This window comes from Polistes canadensis, unplaced genomic scaffold, assembly GCF_001313835.1.
Source record: "Polistes canadensis isolate GaletaPanama2010 unplaced genomic scaffold, ASM131383v1 scaffold_75, whole genome shotgun sequence".
Lineage (NCBI taxonomy): Eukaryota > Metazoa > Arthropoda > Insecta > Hymenoptera > Vespidae > Polistes > Polistes canadensis.
In genome coordinates this window covers 222,091-246,579 of record NW_014569622.1, presented here as the reverse complement: position 1 = coordinate 246,579, position 24,489 = coordinate 222,091, and the positions used below count along the sequence as shown (strand labels likewise).

General features: G+C 31.9%; 1 protein-coding gene across 1 annotated transcript in view; it reads left to right on the top strand.

Annotated features, from left to right (window-relative positions):
- Positions 1-24,489, top strand: part of LOC106786480 (choline O-acetyltransferase) — a 37,688-nt gene extending 13,199 nt beyond the window's left edge. The window contains exons 2-11 of the mRNA XM_014747901.1: positions 565-756; positions 17,780-17,952; positions 18,909-19,089; positions 19,173-19,347; positions 19,463-19,692; positions 19,808-20,019; positions 20,116-20,238; positions 20,388-20,574; positions 21,524-21,724; positions 23,166-24,489. Coding sequence (XP_014603387.1) covers positions 613-756; positions 17,780-17,952; positions 18,909-19,089; positions 19,173-19,347; positions 19,463-19,692; positions 19,808-20,019; positions 20,116-20,238; positions 20,388-20,574; positions 21,524-21,724; positions 23,166-23,381 — 1,842 coding nt within the window. The 5' untranslated portion in view covers positions 565-612 and the 3' untranslated portion in view covers positions 23,382-24,489. The remainder of the gene's footprint in view (positions 1-564; positions 757-17,779; positions 17,953-18,908; positions 19,090-19,172; positions 19,348-19,462; positions 19,693-19,807; positions 20,020-20,115; positions 20,239-20,387; positions 20,575-21,523; positions 21,725-23,165) is intronic.

The window sequence follows — 24,489 nt, the reverse complement described above, 5'->3', positions numbered from 1 at the left end:
CGTTTCTCAATTGATTCTTTATTTTACAATCGCTCGTGGCCTTCTTTCCGGAGGACCGCGGAACACGTCGTGCGGGATAAGGACGTTAGATGCTTATCTTTCCGCCCATTCCCTTAGGTGCGAGGGTATATCCATGTTGTTTTATTTTTTATTCTTTTTCTTCTTCCTACGATTACCTAAAACTTTTACCTAGAACTTTTAACTCGAACAATACTATTAGATTGAATCAAAGAGGTTCTTCCGTTTATTGTATTGAAACTGCATAATCGATTGTTTTTGTAACATTTACTTTGGAAATATTATTCCACCTTTACCCGAGAATAACTTTTAATTCTAGATTTCTCTGCAAACGATACCACGCAGAAATATCTTTCCACGTTGAATTTATTTAAAATAAATTTAAAACGTTACCATAAAAGAAAAAATCCAAGTAATTTTGAGAATAATGGAAACGTTAAAAATCGGATAAACTTATATCGCACATTGAGTACTTCTTTAAATAATTAATTAATTTATACTCTTTAAATATATTATCGATGAGAAAAATTGTATCTATCGTTGCAGAGAATCGAACCTCTACCCAGTCTTCCAGTCCCAGACTTGGAAACTACCATGCAGAAATATTTAGCACAAGTTGAAGTGATAGTACCGAATCATCTGGAAAAGACACGAAGTTTAGTAAGAGGATTCCTATCTGGATCTGGACCAAAATTGCAGCAACATCTTCTGGAACGTAGACATAAAATGGCCAATTGGGTAAGTTGATTTTTAAGATTATTTCAATTTAATCGGTAACAGAAACGAAAATCTCCAAGAGAGGAAATTTTCATGCAAACTTAAAGTGACAATTATTAAACAATTAATTACATTTTTTTTTTGTAAGTCTACATTACTCATACTCATATACGATATACATATATCGAAACTTATGACATTTAATTTTTAATGGGATACATTTTGGAATGACTCAAAATGAATGCTTAATCCAACATTTTCTTTTAAATTCTAAATAACAATTCCAACCCAACACACCCGTCACTCTTTACTGTCCATATTAAGAATAAAAAAGCGTTATTTAAATAAGATATAAGTTACTTTAAAATATACCATCTCTGCTGTCTGATTAAATATTCTAACGAAAAAAGAAAAAGAAAAAGAAAGACATACACACAGAGATAATATAAAAGGAGACAAAGGAAGAAAATGAGAACGAAAGATAAAAAAAAAGAACTGATAAAGAAAGACAAGCATGGTGAATTTTTTCTTTGTTTCTTTTTTTTTTTTATCGGACTAAGTGGCACAACAGCACTTTCGTTTTAAGCCACTACCATGCCTCGAGAGAATTTACCTTCCGTAACGGTTGGGTCCTACGCCATTGTAAGCATCCCTTTTCTCTCTCTCTCTCTCTCTAGTAGATATTCGTAGAATATCCGGGTGTGTCCTTGGTGACTTTTGCGATCTTTCCCCCGCGTGTCTAGCACGCTTCGCACGTTCCCATGGGATTCTTGGGCCGATGCATGCTTGCTTGCTTGCTTGCTTGCTTGCTTGCTTGCTTGCTTCCTTGCTTGCTTGCTTGCTTGCTTGCTTGCTTGCTTGCTAGATGGTATACCATAAGCCAGACCCTACTACTACTACTACACCCTTCATCCTTCGTCCACCTACCCTTCGCTTGGCAAAGCCCCCCGTGGCACATAAATAAATAAATAAATGGATTTACGGGGGCCTATGTACGTTTCCTGCACTCTCACTCTCACTCTAACTTCTCTCTCTTTTACTCTTTAAACCTCACATGCCATTTCTCCTTCTATGCTTGAGTAAAGAGGGACGTGAGAGGGAACGAGGAAGTAAAGGAATATTAGAGTACGAGAGAGAGAGAGAGAGAGAGATAGAATATCTTCTTATACAATACAAATATTATAGGAAATGGAACTGAAATATAGAAGGGTTGAATTTTTTATGATTATACTAAATTATATAATAACTAAATTCATTCATATATACGCGCATATATACGTATGCATGTTTTGCATTTTGTTTTTTTCTTTTTTTTTTGTAATAATAAATAAAATAACTTCAATTGAAATGGAAACGTATATTATTATTATTATTATTATTATATATATATTACAAATTTATTGAAGAGCATCGTAATTAAAATAACGTTTTCATCGTGATATATACAAAATTTGAAAAGTACTTAAAAAGGGTTGTTGAGATTACGAACGAACGTATAAAAAAGATGTCGTTAAGTGGGGAATAAGAAGGAAGGGAAGAAGAAAGAAAAAAAGAAGGAACTGTAGTTAAGAAAAAAAAACAAAATTTGAAGTTATCGGTGTGACTTTTTTTGCGAGACGCGAAGGGTCGAAAATAAGAAAATGTTTCGGATATAAAGTTAGATCGAATTTTGTTTCTATCCTCTTTTATTCTTTCTTCTTAAAAAAAAAGATATTATAGAGATATATAACATAAGAAGGGATAAGAAGAAGATCGATCATTTCACAAATGTGATTGCTCAAGATAATCGTTCGGTTGTAATTTACGTTGCATTCATTATCTCTATGTACCTATTACTTAAGATGAAAACTTTATTACGAAACGTTTAACTCGAATCATCATCATACTCTTACTCAAATGATCTATAATAATCTAATATTATCCAATCAAAATTGACTGGAATAATAAATAAATTAACCGATCGAGTGTTTGATCTATGAAAAGGGTAATGGAATGAAATATCAAACGTTATGATAAAAATATTGAAAGATCAGAACGGAAAAATAAAATAGGATGAGAAAGGAAAAATATGAGATCGTGATGGAAGATCTCTAAAGGTCTTTCTCTCTCTCTCTCTCTTTTTCTATTCGATCGATCGATCAGATGTTGAACTATACCAAAGGAGAAAAGAATTTCGCGAGAAAATTGCTTTTTCGTAGCTGCATCCCTTTCTCCTATTCCGTCTCTTGTAAACGTGTAGGGTCCAGCAGAGTCTTTCTTTGACTCTGTTAAAGCCGACTAAACGGAAATGTAGTTTCCTCTGTCGCGTACATACGACGAAAAACGACGAAAAAAATAAGTAAAGAAGTATTTCTAAAGGAGTACATTTTTTCTTTCTTTGCTATACAATGAACCCCCAATGTGTAGAAAACACATTTTCTATATGCTTGGTGTATCTTTTAATTATATTATCAAAACTTCAAGAGACAAATTTATCAGAAAGAAAAAACAACATTGAATTAGTGTAAAATGAAGAATATTAAAATAATTAAAACGTTGATTGTTATTTATTGAAATAAATCATCCAAAAAATAATTAAACGTTATAAAAAGGAAAGGCTTAATATAATAAAAAATACGATCAACAAAAATGAAGATTATTAACGATTATTGATAAAATTCTGTTGAGTGATCAAAACTTACGAGACACAGGCTTACGCAGATACGTACAAAAAGAAAAAATAATAAAGAGAGAGAGAATAGAAATAGACAGGGTCGTTCGAAAAGCTCTGTTTTGCGAATGAATAATGGAAGTTTCAATGAAATTTTCCAGTTCGCCGCGGGGCACCGTAATATTAGCTTACCACCGGCACAATTCTCTCTCTCTTTCTCTCTCTTTCTCTGTTGTCGACCTTAAAGCTCTTTCTCCCACTGACAAAACCCATCGAGCTTACTGCTTGTGGACTGGTAGAACCCTTCCACCCTTCACCCCTTCACCACTTCGCTCCTCTTCCATCCTTTGGACTATACACACTCTACAAAACCCTTTATGATTTCTCTCACCTCGAAATATATGAAAGAACTGATGGAATTAGATCATTGTTAAGATTAATACTCTTCCTTCTTTCCCCCCACCCATCCGATTCCGTTTACTTCATCGCGTATCTTTGAATAAAAATAAAACTTATAATAAATAATTAAAATATTAATTGAGAATGAAAACATTGACATTAAAACAATATAGTCATGTGTGAATAAGAAGGAAATTGAATAAAACTAAAACTATTTAAATTAAATTAATATCAAAACATTACACCTAACCATTAAACTTTCACCTTTAAAATGATTAAAGTATCTTCAAGAAATATATATTTACAAAAATATATTAAAATAAAGTATAAGAATAAATTAGAATAAAAAATAAAATGAATTAAAATTACGCCTAACCATTAAACTTTTAACATTTAATATGATTTAAATTCCTTCCAAAAAAATATTAAAATAAAATTCGACAATGAAACTGAATAAATGATAAGAATGTCACCTGAGTTAAAACATCGTCGAGATGAGAACAATGAAATTTAATTATGATATTCCACATATATACAAAAGAAGAAAGGTATTGTGTATAGTAATATACGATCCATTTAAGAAAAGAACAAACACATAAAAGATAATAAAGATCTATAATATATATATAGAAAAGTATTAACAGGCGAGAAAGTACACGCAAGCTAAACGATAAAACCGCGAAAGAAATAGAAAAAGAAGGAAAGAGTATGTGAGAGAGAGAGAGAGAGAGAGGGGGGGGGGTGAGAAGGTAAGTGCAAATGGGCGTGTGTCGATGGTCTTTGGAAAAAGGGACGTATCTCTTCTCTCCCTACTTCAAGGAGACAGGAAACGACCGGAAGGACTAGAGGCAATAAACGTTTATGGTCTGGTCAAAAGCTCCATATCGAATGAACGTATCTTTTCCTGTCCTTCACTTAAACTTTCTCTCTCTCTCACACACTCTCTCTTTTTCCTTTCCTGTCACTTTCTAAAACGTTTTTTTATCGGTAACAATATTTTTCTGCAAAATATAAATATCATATCAATATATCAACATGTATTATCTCATTTCAACTATAACATACATACACACACACGTTATACAAAATTAATTATTTTTTATTTGTTTTTTTTAGTATTTATATTTCTTAGATTCGTCATTTTATCGATTAATTTATAAAATCGTAGAAATTAATTAGCTCAATAGTATTTTAAAAGATGGAATAATGAATTTAATTGTTCGTAGAGAACGATGCAACGTATCATTTAGAACGCGCGTAATAATTGTTATAATAATTAGCCGAAAAAAATATATAACAAATAATATCTCGTTCTATAAGAACATGATATAACGCAATCGTTTCTTTTGTTAATACATTAAAAAATACAAAAATAAAAAACAATTGTATGTGGAAAAATATTGCGTGAGTAGATGCAGTAAAGTAGTAAAAGAAGTATATCGTAATGGTCAGACAGGAAGAAAGGAAGCAGCAGCAAGTAGAGAAAGGCAAGTTAGATGCGTTTGCAGGAAGAAGTATGAAATTCGAAGGGGAAAGGCAAAACCAAGGCGTGGAGGAACAACCCCTAAAGTACGCAACTTTTCTTAGGAATCCCCGTGGGCATCGAATGTCTCTTTCTCTCTCTCTCTCTCTCTCACACTCTCCAAAGACTTATAGAGAAGACAGACATAAGAGGAAAAGGAAAGAGAGAGAGAAAAAAGTTTTTCAAGCTCGTGGAAGAAATAAGGAAGAAAGGGAAGGAAAGAAGAACGTTCCTTCAGGAAGGTGACTTCAGCTTTCACACGCGAAAGGAAATTTAAGGGGAAAAATATTTTTCCTTGATACTCGAGACTCTACGCACACGCTCACATAAATACGGTATATATACACCTGTTAAATATATATATACATATTTACCCATACATCTTACACATAAAGACAAATACACACATTAAACGTATGTAATACATGCACACAGATATACAGCACACAAACAGACCTAAAACTCATTCAATACACGTACACAGTTAAAAGGTATATACAGAAGAAAGTGATAACTATTTTCTCGTTCTAATGAAAGAGATAGAAAGAGACGAAATTAAATGGGATAGATAGAAAACAATACAACGTTATATGGGGTATCCTTAAAGTTTTCTCTTTTTATTAGTGTAATAGTAGTAGTTCCCATAGCGATCGTGGAGATTTTCCTGGCGTGTTTGAGAATGATCGGACTTGACGATAAACCGAAACTTTCCAGTAAATCGATAACCTTCTACTATAGTCAAGTGTGATCTTTTTACGTGTGTACGCGCGTGTGTTTGTATGTGTGAAATAAAAAAAAAAGGGCCGTACCTTCCTTCCTCTTTCTTTTTTTTTTTGTTGTTGTTTGGTGAAAATAAAAAAACAGAAAGGGCTAGAAGAAGAGAGAAGAGAGGTTTAGTCCTTTGTCAAACGAGACGGTGGTGCTTGCTGCTCCCTTTTGTCGTTCGACTCTGCCACTTCGTTAAAACGCTGCCGGGGAAATACTTTGTACAAGACTATCGAAAGTTCCACTGGGATCAACTGTTCCTTTTGTTGGTGGTTATCCTTGCAATTAGGATGAGAAACAACCTTAAACTCTATGGCCCTTTTTCTTTGGTTATTTTTTTTTATTCGCATAGACTCTCTCTATGGTAAACGAATTTATTTATTTCAAAAATATAACACAAAGTAATAATATATTCAAATAATAATAATAATAATTTATTTAAACGAGTTTAATAATAATAACGCGAAAATTAACACCGTGTTGCCCAATGACAATAACGTTGGTTCAAACAAAATTTATTATTCGACAACAAATGGGGGAAGGGGAAACGTTAAAGATATTAAACAATAAATAATAATCTGAGTATAATAAAAAGTAAACATTGGGAATAAAGTAGCACGAGAGAGGTGTAACGTTAATCTTGGCAATTTAAATGTTTGTCACCAGTATGGGGTTTGTACGATCGGGTACCTCTCTCAGTAGAGCTTAGGGTAGCGTTAGTAATCCCTTGTTGAAACAGCGCTAAGCCCTTACGGATTGTCTACGGAATCGTTGCGACGATACCGTCACAGTAAAGAGAGAGAGAGAGAGAGAGAGAGAAATAAAAAAGGGCTATAGATCCCTCTCGCGGTTGGTTCTTCACCCTTCACCATCCAACCCCTATTGTCTTTGACTATAGATATATTGTACAAGATAATAAAATGAAACGTATAAAATTGTAAAAAGACGACATTTTCGAAAATGACATTTTTTTCGCAAGTATTCAACCACAAAATCCAATTGTTTCAATAATTCTCATGTTGTTTTCTTTTTATCGAACCAAAAAAACAAAACAAAAGAAGACGTTCTAATAAGGATCCTCCTAACCCCCATCCACACCACCACCCCTTGAACGATAGGCTAGGAAGAAACACATAGGTACGAACAAACCGAAAAAGGTCTCGTTTGTGAAATTGGCTTCGATATAACATAGATCCGATAGCGAATGGGAAAATCTTCATCCCCCACGTGAAACACACAACCCAATCTGACCCTGGAGATTCACGGTAGCGTTATAGTCTCTATGAAACGCAGGCCCTTCCAAAACTTATAATCTTTTGGGATCATTCTGGTTGGCTTAGGATACTGTATTACGTTTATCGTTAACGTTGATACGAAACTAGAATCTATCAAAAAAATCAAAGATAAAGATATAATTCGCTAATTAATTGTTCAAATATTATATTTGTTATATGTAAAATGTTAACGCGTTCATTGATTTATAAGATAATATTTATACAAATTTAAAGGAAGTATCATTTAATGAACAACGTAATTGAAATGAAATGAAATTATATCGTGATCATGTGTTGATTTTACGAACAAGAATACATACGTTGATTTTACAAACTGTTGACAATATGATTCGTGACATGTAATACCGTGAGATCAAAAGGATTTTTTTCAAGTGGTTTGAGAAGGAATATGACAGCGAAGAAACGTAACGAGAGTGGTGGTTTTTCGAGAAAACGAGGAAAAGTTTTGTATTCAAGGGGCACTTAACAACACAAATATTTATGGTATCTTTGAGTTTCTCGAGATAAGGGAAAACAAAACAAAGAAGAAGAAGAAGAAGAAGAAGAAGAAGAAGAAGAAGATAGAGGAGGAGGAGGGGGAGGAAAAATAGAAGCTGAACCGTCTTTTTATTTTCTTTTTCTTTTCCTTTTTCTTTTTCTTTTTTTGATGGAGAACACGAGTCACGAGAGAAAAGAGAAGAAGAGTAGAGGAGAGTAAAAGAGAGAGGGGGAGGAGAAATTTGACCCTCCTCGAATACGCATACCCCGCGGGATTAACCTTTAATTCTATCCTGACTCGCTCCCTTCGTCCTTGAAGAAGGGTCGTTCTCGTTCTCGTCGTCGTCGTCGTCGTCGTCGTCGTCGTCGTCGTCGTCGTCGTCGTCTACCGTGAACGTTCTGATGTGAATGTGTTCTGAAACTCGACATCGACCGGAAACAAGATGGAAATGAAATTTTCCCAATGGATCAACGAGCGAGATTACACATCGCGAGAATCCTATGAAGTCTTAAATTAAAAAGGAAAAAAATAAGAAAAAGAAACAAATTATTTACGTTACCGCTAAAAAGAATGCAGAAATCAGTTATTCTACATATTATCTAGGTAATGTGCAGATTAACTAGGGTAATCCGTTAAAGTTTCATTTCTCTATCTAGATAATCTGCACATTACTTATTAGGCACTTGGTTAAAGTGAAAATAAGATCTTTGTTGGAACAACAACAACGTTTCTGTACGTTTAAATTAACATAATGTTATTTTTATTAATTTCTTTCGATATTTAAAGAATCAATTTAATTCGATCAAACAATCAACAAATTAAGTTGACAGAATCAAACGGTTTTTCAAAACTATTATTACTATTAAGAAAATTAATTTGTAAAACATATAATAGTATTGTGATTACTTATTACTGCAATCTAAAGATTGCTGAATTACGTAGCAATTAGTTTTTACGATAAAAAACACACCTATTTGTGCTACATTTAAATTTGCAGTGACATTTTCTTAAACCCTTGACCAGTAACAAGAGATTGTTTCATTGCCGTTTAACGTAAAGATATTTCTACAACAAGAACATCTTCTTTGACGATACGGAAACCGTTAACGTGTACATTACCTAAATAAAATACGAAAAACTCTTGATTCCCCACCGTTAACGGAATAAATCAATTAATCTGCAGATTAGCTAGGTAATGTGCACATTAATAGCTTTCGAGTTTTAACTGTAACATATATCTGAACTATTTATTACATATTACATTCTTTCAAACGAAAAACACAGTATCATATTGAATTGTATCTATCAGTATAGGTATAGTATCGATTTTTAAATTATTTTGATAAGATTAATTTAGTTATTAATTATCTCAACAGACACCTTCTGTACGTACACATCGGGTAAAAAATAATTAATTCAATTTTATTTGTTCAAGAATTTGTTAAACGAGTCAATTTATAAATTGATTTATATAACCCATAGAAATACATAGAAGTAGAGAGAAAGAGAGAGAGAGAAGCAGAACGAACTCGGCTGGACCAGCGGATCGATGAGAGTTTACCTGTGAACTCTTAACCCTCATCCACATCTCTAAATTCACATCTCTAAATTCACATCTCTAAATTCACATCTCTAAATTCACATTCGCATAGTAGTACAAGCTCGAAATAACAAAAAGAAAAAGGAAAAATAACGTTCATTTTTAGGACCCTTGAGAAAAATACACTCATATACCTTCATCATACCGGTTATATAAAGATTTAGATAGTCTATACATTGTCCAGTTTTCTCTTCTACGATTCCATACGATTGCAGTATCTCTAGAAAAAGAAGGAATAGAAAATAGAATAGAATAAAACAGAACGGAACGGAACAGAATAGAAGAAAAACTATCGAACCATATAATAGAAGAACAGAAGGTGAATATTCTTGCATGGAATGACGAAAGGCAATAATGCACGTACACGTATACATACGTACATCCATACATACATATATATATATATATACTGTAAACGATAAAAAATAGAAACACTAGGTGACATGATAGAAGAAAAAAGAAATATATACGTATCTATAAGTATATATTGTATAAAAAAAACTAGAGACACACTAGGTAATAGTAGGGGAAAAAAAATAGAAAGAGAGAGAGAAAGAGAAAGGTGCAAAGGTGTGTATATTCTAGGCAGACACGTTAAAGTGCGCAGAATCCAAGGTAACGATTACAGGAGAGAACAGCCAAAGGCAAGCAGCCGCCAGCAGGGTGGTACGTCATCGCGTACAGGTAAGGTGAGACCGAGGCTATCTGTGTTACCACGACCTCGTCCTAAAGGCCGGACCTACTAGAGGTTACGACCAGCTGAAAGAATCGATCGAATAAAAATCGAGTACAACTAGCCCTCCTATAACACGATAGATAAAGTCCTTAGAAAATACCGTGTTATATGACATCCAAAATTCATTATTTCTTTCACGTTATTATTTTAAGGTAACTTGATTTTTAAATATGTTCAACAAAATCATGGTATCCAATGATGTAAAAATACAAAGTAATGTACAAAGGTTTTTCGCAATTTATGAATCGTGTTATAGGATTCTCTTTCTCTTTCTCAATTTGTCTTACGTGACAGATATCATCATCCCCTTTATTTTAAATTCTCCCCCCCCCTCACCTCTATATCTTTCTCTCTCACCTGAAATTTTCTCTATATTTTTTGATATCTATCAAATTTTTATCCCACCGATCAAACATCTTTTTTCCAACGTTCATTTTTTTTTTTGGATCAATGGGAATAAATCTTACGATATCTCATATACCTAGTAAACGTTTCATCAAACGATACCAAAATTTATGTTCTTTTTTATATTATTTGGGTCAAACCCTTCGTACGGAGACTTTACTTTATCTTGTTATAGAAAATATAAATTGGTTAAATATGATTCTATAATTATTTGGTAATCTTTATATCATACATATACAACGAGACTCATGGTTTTATTTTATTATTTATTAACAAAATATAAGAAGAAGTAATATATGTATAACCAATAATAATAATTCAACATTATATATTATTTTTTAATTGAAACATTTTTGCAAATTAAAATTTATTATATTACTTGATCATCGATTCAGATAAATTTCTACATAAATTATCATAAGATACGAATTCAATCTTTTATAGTTCACTCTTACTCGAATTAGATGTATACCTATATACATGTTTCCAAACTTCTAATTCGCAATTTAACTTTCTTCAACGTTCATCTCGAACTGTCAACGATAAGATGACATTTTCTCGAAGAATTCAAATGAATGTATAATTTTCCCAACCCAACACACTTATATACACCTGACATTGATTGACAAATTTTCAATATAGATAAATAAATATTTTATATTATTAATAATTAATTAAAACGCGAATTATTCATTCTTTATCGAATAATATTGAAATCAATATTATATCGGATCATCGACGGTATATTTCCGAAAATGGAACCACGAGATTCAAATATGCGAATACTCGATCGTTATATATAAGGAGGGTCGATCGATAAACTGCAACGAGAATTACAGGAACCATTGGTAAACCATAAGGAGAGAGAGAAAGAGAGAGAGAGGGAGAGAAGACCAAGTACAATGAATTATTTAAAGCTGATTCTCTTTATATAAAAGTGGGCCAATCGGAGATCGAATTTTCAATAAACGAGATCAAAAGTGGATGTATGTGTGTGTGTGAGAGAGAGAGAGAGAGAGAGAGAGAGAGAGAGAGAGAGAGAGAGAGAGAAAATACACAGGGTTTACTTTTGTAGCGAATCGATTCGAGTTATTTCTTAAGATTTTTTTTTAATTGGTCCAATTGAATTTAATCGCTCGAGTTGATAGGTTAAAATAAACAAAACAAAATGCAAAAAGAATAAATAAATAAATTGGAGATTATACTAGAAAATCGTAATTGGATGATGTGATATTGGTTCAGGACGTGTGTATGGAAACAAAAAAATAAGGAAAGATAAAATCTCTTTGGGATCGTCGAAGTTAATCCAAAAACCGCCAATGATAGGAGAAACTTTTGGAATCCCGTTTTTCATCGTGGATCAAGGAATATATCCCTTGGTATCTCGTGTAACACCGTCGAACTCTCCTCGTCGAGGTCTCCGCAATCCGTGTATCGGACTTGTTGTTGCTCCGTGGCTCATCAGAAACTGATCGATCGTCTTTTACCGAGCAATCCCTAATGGGATTTCGATCATAGTCAAAAACCATTTGTTTGTAATTCGTTAAAATATAACGAACGAGATACGTGATGACATTTACAATTAAGGGGAAAAAGTTTTTTCAGTTTTAAAAAACTTAGTATATCCTATTCGAATTAATTGAACATTGATCTGATATTAATACTAATATTATTTCATTAGCAAAACACAAACTTAACTCGAGAATAAATTCTACATAATTCCTAAAATTATTCCAACGTTTTGATCGATAGATCTACGAACCGATTCTATTGGTAAAAAAAGAAAAGAAAAAAAAAGAAAAAAAAAAGAATCGATAATTGAAATCTCCGTAGGAAAAAGGGGGAGGGAAGGAAGGATGATGTGGGTGTCGAGTTTCCTTCAACGATACTTCATTAGCCCCCAGAGTACTGAGGATGAAAAGAGTAAAATAATGAAAAAGAGAGAACAAGAGTAGATGTTGGATCATAGAGGGTCAATGGAGAATTCCAACCGATGGATACTGCAAACCTAGCCCCTGTCAGAACCACGCTCTGGTGTGTTGCTTGCATGCTTGCCCTCGCGGCACCTTTCGGCGTGTATTCGAACAATGACGAAATACATTGAACGAGTGAAAGATATACAGACGTTGCTGGTTGCCAGCGTTAGTTCGTGGCTGCCTCTAGCTGGGGTGGTCGATAAGGTCGAGTTTGCGCCTGACGAAGAGAGAGGGAGAGGGAGAGGGAGAGGGAGAGGGAAAAGGGGGCGAGAGAGAGCAAGAGAGAGAAAGGGAAATAGAAATACTGAGAGTACGAGAGAAAGGGATAAATACGTCGAGGGATGACTACTAGGTTCAAATAGGAACAGACAGAAGGACAGACAGATAAATGAGAGTGAGAGAAACAGGGAATGTTGTAGTAGATGGAAACTTGCAACGGCATCGTGTTCAGGCTTCTGTTGAAATCTCCGTAACGTGACACCAAGGAAACTTCGAACTGGCTTAGTTGATGTCTCTCGTTCCACGGGCCCTAGCCTCTACTCGATTCCTTCGCTCTTGCTAATTGTTCAATTATCTGAAGACTCTACCAAACTCCGAGAGAGAAAACGATTCTCCGGAGAGTTTGGTAATGTCTAATTTCTATCGGATTATCTATCTAATACGTTAATAACAATTTTACGATTTAATGCGTGTTATTGGATAATTTCGTTTGTAGAACGTTTGCAAATTTTTCTTTTTTTTTTTTYTTTTCTTTCGCGTGTGTAACTCATTTCTTCGAATTCGATCCTTTGGGTTTGTCTCGAAGTTAATTATTATAATAATTTTAATATAATAATCCAACGCTCTGACTTTAATAACTCCACAATAATAATACAAATCGAAAAAGAAAATCTTATTAGTCGTAATTTTTGTTAATTTACTTTCGTCAATACGATTTTAACTTTTTTTCCCCCATAAAAAATACGCCTGACGCTTTCGACACGCAAGACTCATCGTTTAAACGTTCGAACGCATTTAGATGTACATATTTATTGCGCCATGAGAGTTTCCTAAGAAATCTGATCGCGAAATAACACGACGATACGATACGAGACGAAACGAATAGACGAGTCATTCGGTAATTTCAACTTAGGATCGTTAAATTGCCGTCACTTACTGGAGTAGTAGTATACATATTATTACTGTACTATTACTGACTCTAAACAGTCTAAAAGTAAAATCCACCGACCAGTTTTGTACCGATATGATTACCGTTAAGAAATCTAAACCATAGAAAAATAATAAAAAAGACAAAATGGGAATGCATAAATCGCGACAATTTTAAAGATCGTTTAATAAAACGTTTCTTAAATGATTGTATTTCATTTTTTTTTATGTAATATGTGTAACACTCCTCGTTATATTATCATAAATGATTTGTCTAATTTATCTCTACAGGATTGATCAAAAGTTTTTTCAAATATAATTTAACAAAATAAAATCCTCTTCGTTAAAACTTTGTTTGTTTCTTTTTTTAAAATTTATTTTAATTTAAAAAGTCAAGCTTACGGTTTTACGATTTACGCGAGACAAAGTTAACTTAGGAAAAAAGTTACCGTAGGAAGTAATTCATTTGTGAGAATTATCTGTAAGAACTTTTGACCCATTCTATAGATCACAACAAAAAAGAAAGGAAGAAAGAAAGAAAAAAAATGCGATACACGCGTCGAGATTAATTGAAATAATTTCTATAAACTACATCCACGAGACTTGTCTAATAATGATACATCAAGTTAGTTGCATGAAACCAATAGTATGATCATTAAATCTTTGGAAAACTAGACGCTCATCAGTTTTGTAATATCTACAGGAGGATAGATCGGCATGCCAAGTAATTTATTGATACTCTATCATCTCCCATGAAGTAACTTATTATGTGAACACCTGCTTCTATGGCTGCTGCTGCTGCTGCTGCTGCTACACCTACTATTACCGGCTGATTACTTATACTGCTTTAGTATTGTTTTAATTATCTACATCATTTCCAACAACATCTTCTTGGATCTTATTAATATCCCATTTTATATCCTTGAAAATAACATAAATAATTACCACAAATATTAAATGAAAAATATAAATAATAAAAGAGAATATATAGTTGCATCTTTTTCTTTTTTTTTCTTTTGCAACATAAAAAACATAATTAGGCGAATAGAATTCTTCCGTGATAAAAATTGGAAAGATTATAAATTTGTATTGATTATAATCTTTATTCGATCCCGCATGAGAGAGAAATAGGGTTTATGATTTAGCACGCAATCATCTTGCCTAATGAATATTGAAAGCTTCAAACTAGTCCGCTTGACAGGCGAACGTTCGAAAATGCATTCAAACTCCCACCGCATAATTTACCTGTGCAACACACCGTTACCACCAGGTTTCTCCTATACGATGCAATTTTTTGATACGATCAATCTCATTTTTTTCGGTAAATATAAAAAATGGCAGACTGCTATCCTTGGCCCAAAAGGAATATGCATGTAATCTTAATACACCATATTTAGAATAACTTTCTTACATCATGTGTTCTCGTAATTTCCACGAGAGAAGAAAAATTATATAAATATAATCATATTTATTATTAATAATAAAATTACCAACTGTGTTCGAATATAAATATAAAATTAAAGAGGATGAGAAAAAAGAAAAAAGAAAAAATTCAAAACTTACTCGATCGTTAATGCAGAAATTTATTGGTAAAATATGGCAAGAAATTTCAAACGATTGATTGATCTCGTTCTCGGAACATTAACGGCGATTTTCGTTGTAGGTACGTGATGAAAGTGAAAAGAACATGACTGAAAGAAAAGAAAAGAAAAAAAAAAAAGAAAAATTTGCAAACGTTCTACAAACGAAATTATCCAATAACACGCATTAAATCGTAAAATTGTTATTAACGTANTTCTCGGAACATTAACGGCGATTTTCGTTGTAGGTACGTGATGAAAGTGAAAAGAACATGACTGAAAGAAAAGAAAAGAAAAAAAAAAAAGAAAATGAAACTGTATGAGTTTGCTAGTAGTTATGCGTGCGAAACGATGATTATCGTATTTGTTTGCTTACATATGTTTATATAAATACTAACATACATAGAGAGGTATCTTCTCGATCTCGGAGTAATTTCATACGCGCGCACGCGAGTAAAATACACAGATGAGGTCTTTTTAAAAAGAAAAGAAAAAAAGTAAGTTAAGTGAAGATCTCGTGTGCGGAGGTTGCGAAGTGCAGATGCACGTGCGCCTAACTACATGATGCAATTCGACACTAGAAACAAAGTGGTAAAAAAATAAGGACAAAAGATTAACCGTCTTTAGGTAGGAGTTGCTGGTACATCTTAAATAAAATCTGGTAGAGTCGAGTGGTAAAATATTGACCAATCGTGTTACGTTTCTTGCTCCTCTTCTTCTTGTTTTTCTTTTCGTTTAGTTTCATTTCGTGTTACCGAAGTACCCATCATTTCGAGAACGAGATTTGCGTTTCTCATTGCGTTAAAATGCAAGAACAACGAGCGTACAGTTCGCACGTTATTTGCGTAATTGGAAATTTTACATAAACGCACTACTTATTCAACATTACAAACGAAAAGAAACAAAAGAATATAATAAAATAACCTTTTCTTCCGCTGCACCATTTTGTTCATTGACATTTCTTTCAATAACAATCTTTATAATTATTTGCCCCAATAATACAATCAATTTTCTCGATGATCCTAAATTCGGTTAATTTCGTTCAAAGATTTTTCATTAAAAAAAGGCAAATAATTTTAAAGTTGAGAAAATAAAATAATAAAAGAAATATGTAATCTCAAATGAATTGTAAGATGCTTACTAGGAAATTTCAGTAAAGCATCGAACTACTTTCCTCGATTATTCTTCGCACGTTTATCACTTTGATCGCTGCTCGATATTCTTTCCTGCCACTGAAAAATGATATTAAACTATGAAAAATTCATATCGCGATAACGGACGATCAACTGAAAAGAAATATGTACTCTAAAGGACAGTAAAAATGTTACTTTATTATTTATCAATCGTAATATCCGAATAATCAAACGAGATAATCTACAAAATTTCTTAACACATTTATATAAATCGAGTTATCATTATAACGGAGGAAATAAAATAATGATTGAATAAATGAATTTTAAAGTAAATAAATAATAATAAATTAAAATTGAAAATAATTGTAATTTATAGAATAGAAATATAAAACGGACGAATCACAGACGAGGGAGGGAAATTTAAATCGGGTAAAGACTTCAAGCGATAATATTACGAATACATAGGAAGAAACGGCTTTCAAGAACGCATTGAATGTAGCTCCTGCTCGCTATCTATAGACCATTTGAAAGCAAACCTAATCCGTTATATCGATATGGAGACGACTTCGTGAAACTTGTATAGAAACGTCGAGAGTTCGCTTGCAATGTGACCTAGAATAGTTTGGAAAAAAAGCTTACCCTAACACGTGCATATCATACAGTCAAGTTATTACAATTATAAAACGTCCGCGTTACTGCGGAAGTCTATACGCGGATTCCACAGAGGAAATCATTTCTTTTTTTTATTCTATGAACTTATTCTAAAAATAAATACAGTTTTCTTGGATTCCCATGTTACCGACCGAGCTATTTCCAATACGCGCGAAACAAAAATAATTTAAATAATTATTTAATTATTGTCACACACACACACACACATAGATACAGTTTTATTTTTTTTATTTATATATTATCAAGCAATAGATAATAATAAAATAATTATGAACTTTCCATGAAATTAAATTACATTTTAATGATATTATTTTATGATCAAAGTAATATCATCCTGATAAGAAATTTCTATATAAATAAAATATACACTTTAATAAATTTTCTAATCTCTTCTTATATATAACGATAAAAAGAATTTCTAATTAAATAGATTGTTTGTCCATCGTAAAAATAAAAAAACGTGAAGGATGATCGAAGCTTTGGACGCGTCATTAAATGCGGATTATAAACGACGAAATTGCATGGTCCTTTAATTCCCTAATACACCCTCCTGTGAAACCTCCTGTGAAAGCCCTCGCGAAAATATCTTGTTAAGCTATTGCATTAAATAAAATTCCAAAGAGGGAAAAAGGTTACAAGTAAATAATAATTATATGTGTAATTAATAAACGAATATAATACTTTCAGGCTACCGATTGGTGGTTGCACGACATGTACCTATCTGTTCCATTGGCTTTACCAATAAATAGTAATCCTGGTATAGTATTAGAAGGAAAACAATTTACCAATCAACAAGATGCAGCAATATTCCTTGGAAGATTTATAACGGAGCTATTAAATTATCAGGAACAGCTGGACAGGTAAATAGAAAAAAAGGAAAAAGAAAATTAAACAAAAACAAAGATTCCTATTCTCTTACAAACACTGTACAAAAAGTTTCTTCGATTATTTAATATTTTTAATCCTAGCATGTGTGTGTGTGTGTGTGTATGTGCAACTATAGATTCTTTAAGTCATTGATTTTCTCCTAATCAAATATTCTATTCCTTCAAACAGTCCTTTATCTCAACGATCAAGAAAGAAAATCGTTCGTTCGTGTTCGTTCGTTCGATGCCTTCATTTTGAACAATTGAAGTCTTGAGAATTGAACTTATTTCAATTCCACCGATGCGAGAACACGTCCTTTGGAATACAAGTACCTAAAAGATACTTTCTATCCTTTGTGAAAATGGAAAGGGAAGGTTGAAGCTGAGCTAAGCTAAGTCCTCCTCCACCTCTTCCTCCTCCACCTCTTCCTCCTCGTCCTCTTCATGTTCGTAGTCGCTTACTCGAATCTTCAAGGAAGAAGACTGAAGGAAGGATGAACCACCTAAAGGATGAATGCCTTCGTGGAATCGTTCGTGCTACTGATTTAGTTGAGGACAAAAAGAGAAGCCACACTGAAATCAATTTAGAGAGAAGGGCCACGTCTTTATTCTCTTTATCTTTCTTTTTTTTCTTTCTTTTTTATTTTTTTATCTTGTTAAAAAAAGAAGGAAGGAATGAAGGAAATCCGGTTTCTAAGATCCCATAGAATAGGAGCATAAAGATGACAGGAACGCGTAGAAAAGGGATCACAGTCCCTTTTCATTCTCTGCCTTTGCTAAAATGAACTCTCATCCCTTCTCCCCTTTTTTTTTGAACTCACACCCTACTATTCTTTCTTGTATACCTGATTGGCACGAAATGTAATTTAAAAAAAAAAAAAAAACAAAATATTTATATCTTTTTATCCAATTGTTTATATAAACGTACGGTATTTTTATTTCTTTGATAGATCCGAATTGGAAATCGATAAAGTTAAATCGAAGGACGGAAAATCTATGCAATCATTATGCATGGCTCAGCATTATCAAATGTTTCGAATTTATCGACGACCTGGTATAAACGTTGACGAACAAATCATTTTTGACAGGGCTACTTCCGGTGATCATATTATTATCGCACATCATAATCAAGTAATACAAATTTTCATTTCATTTTGGATGGATCACACATTTGTTGGTATGATTAATTCATTTCTTTTCTTCTTTTGTTGTAGTTTTATAGTGTTCCTGTTAGAGCGTCGGATCGAGGACGAATAACTGAAAGCGAATTAATACAACAGATATTAAAAATCATGGAAACTAAAGCAAGTCCTACTACACCACCTGTCGGAATTTTAACAACTGGCAAAAGACCGATTTGGGCTAAAGCAAGAGAGGAATTGATGAAAAGTAATGTTGAATATCTCGTATTACTTTTTTTCATAAATAAATACGTAAATGTTGTATTTAAATGCTCACGCGATCGATAATGATTTTTTTGTTTAATTTATTTTCTCACTTACAGACGAACGTAATCGTCACAATATAGAATTGTTGGAAAGATGCATGTGTATCGTTTGCATTGACGATGACGTTTTACCAGGAACGTTTAACAATCCATATAGAAAGAATGATCGATGGATAGGTGATCGTGATTTAGCCAATGTTTTACATCACGTTCTTCATGGTGGTGGTTCTCGACATTTTGCTGCCAATCGTTGGTTCGATCAAACCGTTCAATTGATCCTTGGAAAAGTAATAATCATCATCTCAATATCGTTTAATTTTTTATAATTATTAATATTATTAAAGACATCCCGTTGATATTAATTTTTATGGGTTTTTGTTGTTGTTGTTATTAATTTGAAAGGACGGTTTATGGGGTGCCTGTTATGAACATTCAGCTGGCGAAGCACCGGCTATTTTAAACGCAATCGAGGATATAACACAAAAGATCGATTCTATGCCACCTATAGAAGAAAATTTAGTACCATCTCATTTGCCAGCTCCAGAAAAACTCGAATGGATACTTACGGAATCAAGTTTGAACGATATCAGAGAAGCCATGAGTAATTTCGATTCGTGAGTCATTTATTTTATAATTTGTTTTTTTTTTTTGTTAATCAACTCTGTGAACGAAGAAACAAAGAAATTAATTCGTCTATTACAATTGTTTAGACTCGTCGAAGATTTGGATTTGTGCGTTATGAATTTTATGGATTATTCAAAGGAATTTGTTAAATCTTGCAAAATAAGTCCAGACGTTTACATACAATTGGCATTACAATTAACATACTTCAGGTAATATATTATAGAAATTAAATTCATTTATATATTAACTCATTTAATTATTTGAAATATTTTCTTTGTAATTAATTGATGATGAGAAAAGAAAAAGGAAGAAAATTCATTAGAAAATCTTACAAAAATCTTCTATAATAATTGTTTAGATTGCATGGTAGATTAGTGGCAACTTATGAAAGTGCTGGTATTCGTCGATTTGCACAAGGAAGAGTGGACGTTATAAGAGCAGCCAGTCCAGAAGCATTAGCTTGGGCCAAGGCCATGTGTCAAGGAGATCCAGAAAGCCAATCGACAAATCAACTAAACAACATTCAAGACGAAGGCTCTAAAAGAGTTCAGTTCACCATTTACAGTGTAACTGAAATTTAACAACACATTTCTATGCTAACAATGATTCTTTTTTTTGTTAACTTCTTCTTCTCCTTTTTTAATTATTACAAATGTTTACGCGTAAAATAGTATCGGATTAATTAGAAAGAATCACTGTGAATATAGGGAAAAATAGTAGTCTATTTTGTTTGTTGTTTTTTCTCTCTTGTTTATTCGAGGAAAAGGAAAAGACAATCAATTAGATCTTACCTCGCTCTTTTCGTACCCGATCGAGTGTTTGCGGGATGCTTTTAAGGGGATTTTTTCCGTTTGTTTTCCTTCCGAACCTTCTTCTTCCCTCGCGTTCGAGAACTGTTATTTCTCGTTTATTTCTTTGTTATTTCAGACAATATCTTATTTAGTTGGATATTGTGTATATACTGTTGAACAAAAGATAATATTTGCTTTTTAAGCGAAACCAAGTAATATAATAATATTCCATAGTCATATTATGCATAACAATATTTATTTCTATTTTTATTTTTATTTCTATTTTTATTTTCATTTTTATTTTTTATTTATTTGACCCAGATAATTATCATAGACGTTTTTTTTCCTTTATTATTATTCCTTATTCTAACTTCGATATAAAACTTTACGCCATTGAGTTAACCTTGAGGGGAAGAAAAATAAAAAAAATAGTACTATGCAATGTAAAAATTTATCTCTAATTTTATACTACGAAGAAATTATTGACTTTACTGATAAGTTTACATTAATAATAATGCTGACATTTTTCATAATTTTTATAATATTTCATTAAATTCAAAGTCGCGTGTATATTTATATTGAAAACAAAATTTCAACACTATTTATAAACCAATTGAATAGTTTTTAAAAAGTAATGTAATCAGATGTTGTTTGTTAATGTTTGATTACGTTTGAATTCTAATTAGAAAATAAATTTGTCTAGCCTGACAGAATAAAGGAATTGTTCGATTTGGCTGTACAAAGGCAAACTAAAGAAATGAACGACAATATAACCGGACGAGGAATCGACAACCATTTGATGGGACTCCGTTATGCTGCCAAAGAGGCCGGAGAACCAATCCCAGACATCTTTACGGACGAGGCTTACAGGATTATTAATCATTTCGCACTCTCGACTTCGCAGGTCAGTCATAATCATAATCGATCATTTATCTGCATCCTACTCTACGTTCTAATATTTTCCATTGGCGTCTGCATTTCATATTACCTTCTTTACAAAATTATTTCCAACTAATCTATTATACTAATCAATAACATATAATTAGTTAATAATATTATTTGTTATCTTTTAAACGATCTACAGATTGTTACAAAAGTTGTTCGATTCGTAATTGAATTCAATAGATGACATTTTTTGAGTCGTATTCAAAAATGAACAAAAAAGGAAGTGATATTTGATTTCCTTGAAATTTTGTTAGAGTTGTTATTATATATTAAGTTATTATTTTTTTGTAGAAAAAAAGAAAAGAAATTATTGAATTACGAAAAGAAACTAACGAAAAGATCCATTTATTCATTTTTGTTTTTCCTTACACCCTACAATTATTGTTTTTAATTTGAAATAATCACAATAAATTCTTTAGCGTATAAAGTATTTTGCTATATTTATTGTATAGCAATTATTATTATTAATATTATTATTTTTTTCTATAAATTTGTATAAATAATATAATAATAATTATATTATATTATTACATTTTGTAAATAAATTGCAATGAATGCATAGACGCCAATGAGATTCATAAATTATACTATTTAACGCTGTTACGAGGATATATTAATCAAGATTCTCGATTTCACCTATAAAGATCCAGAAAGAAACTTAAGATATTAGATTTCTTAGTCTTAAACTTGTGATTATTCAAAGAAATAGAGAAGAAGAAGAAGAAACCTTGAAAAATTTGCTACGAAGAATATTATTATTAGCATTTACGATTTAAAATCATAATAAAAATATGACTTTCCACGATTCGCGGCAAATGAAAAAGATTTTTCTTCTTTTTAAATAAATCAATGAAAAGAAAGTCGGATGAACAAATTGTACAAAGCAAAACGTAAAAAGAAAAAAAGAAAAAAAAGAAGAATAATTTCTTTTTGAATTCGCTTTTGTTGAATCGTTACTTTTGAAGATCCAATTTGGTTAACAAAGGTAATTGCTAGGGGCTTTTCCGGTTCCATTGAACTACCGGAAACAATCCACGTCTCGAGTTGGCAGTTGTCGGAAGTGACGTTGCAAGCCTAATTCTATTCTAAAGGAACGAATAAGAAGGGTCGTGGTACCATAAATTTAAAGTCTACCATTTGAATTGTTCAAAGAAACTTTCTATTCCTTTTGTTCATTTTTCATTTTTCATTTTTCATTTTTCATTCATTCTTCTTTTCTTTTCTTTTTCATAAAAATATAATTATACTAATTATATTATTATTAATCTATTGAAAATAATTGAATAATATCAAAATTTTCACTAAAATAATTAATAAAACAATTCGTAATAAATTAAGATATTATAACATAATCATTTTTGTATTTGTAATAAACTAATAATCTTTTGTTATTTCAACAGGTGACCACAAAAAATACAAATGCCTTTATTGGATATGGTCCAGTTGTTCCAGATGGTTACGGATGCTGTTACAACATGCAAAAGAACAAATTTATATTTATAATTTCGGCCTTTCACAGTGACGGTCAAACTAATTCATTACGTTACGCTCAAACATTAGAACAAGCGTTACGTGACATGGCAACTATGTTGAAGAATTCTATTAATCAGAGATAAATACTTATATTTAAATTATTATTAACAATAACAAAATATATATATATATATATATATATCGTTCGCCTAAAATGTTAAACACAAGAACAGAAAGAAAGAAAGAAAGAGAAAGTATAGAACAACGAAAAGTTATTAGATCACATTGATCAATTCATAGAACGATTGAAATATTTATCATTTATTGCAAAAAAAAAAAGAAAAAATAACAAACATACATAGAAAATGCAGGATGTTAGCCCTCTGCCCCCCCCCAAAAAAAAAAAGAGTAAATATTTTAAGTGTACCCAAAAGTTTTGAAATAATTTGTTTAACAATTAATTATCCATTCGCGAGAACTCGTTGATATTATTTTAACGTTTCAAATTATACTTAATACAAATTTAATTATAGGCTTGAAACAAAACAAAATGTCACCGATTATTCATATAACTCATTTTAAAACCGTCATATAGAATAATAATTGATTATTTAACATTTTGCAAAATAATTTAGAAACTTTTGGAAACGCGTAAATAATTTTGAAATAACATCCTGTATTTTATATAAATAAAATGCATAAATTATCATCAAATAGAGATCCTATCGCGCGTTGTGTTTCTAGCTAAAAAAAAAATTATATTATTATTATATGAATGATTAAAAAAGAAAATGATATATATATAAAATATTAAAAAAAAAAAACAACTCAAAGCTCTCGCACAATTGTTAGTATTATCGATGGTTTATTATATAATCTTAAAACGAAACAAAAAGAAAGAAAAAATCTCATCGAATGCTGTCTTAAATGATAAGTCATGTACACACACACACACACACATACATACACTCACACATGTCACACACATCTCTTTCACTTTCTCTCTTTCATTCTAATATATTACGGCACTATTAATCTCATTATTTTATTCTTTCATTTTGTTTTAAAAATTAAGAGAAATAAAGACAGAGAGAGAAAGGATTAAGAAAAAATGAACTAAATTGAACTAATCTCTACCAAAAGCAAAACTATACGAATATTCGCACTAACACATACATACATAAATACATATCTTCTATACGGTGTTGTTACTCGCGACTAAAATTAAGAATAGTTAAAAAAAAAAAAAAA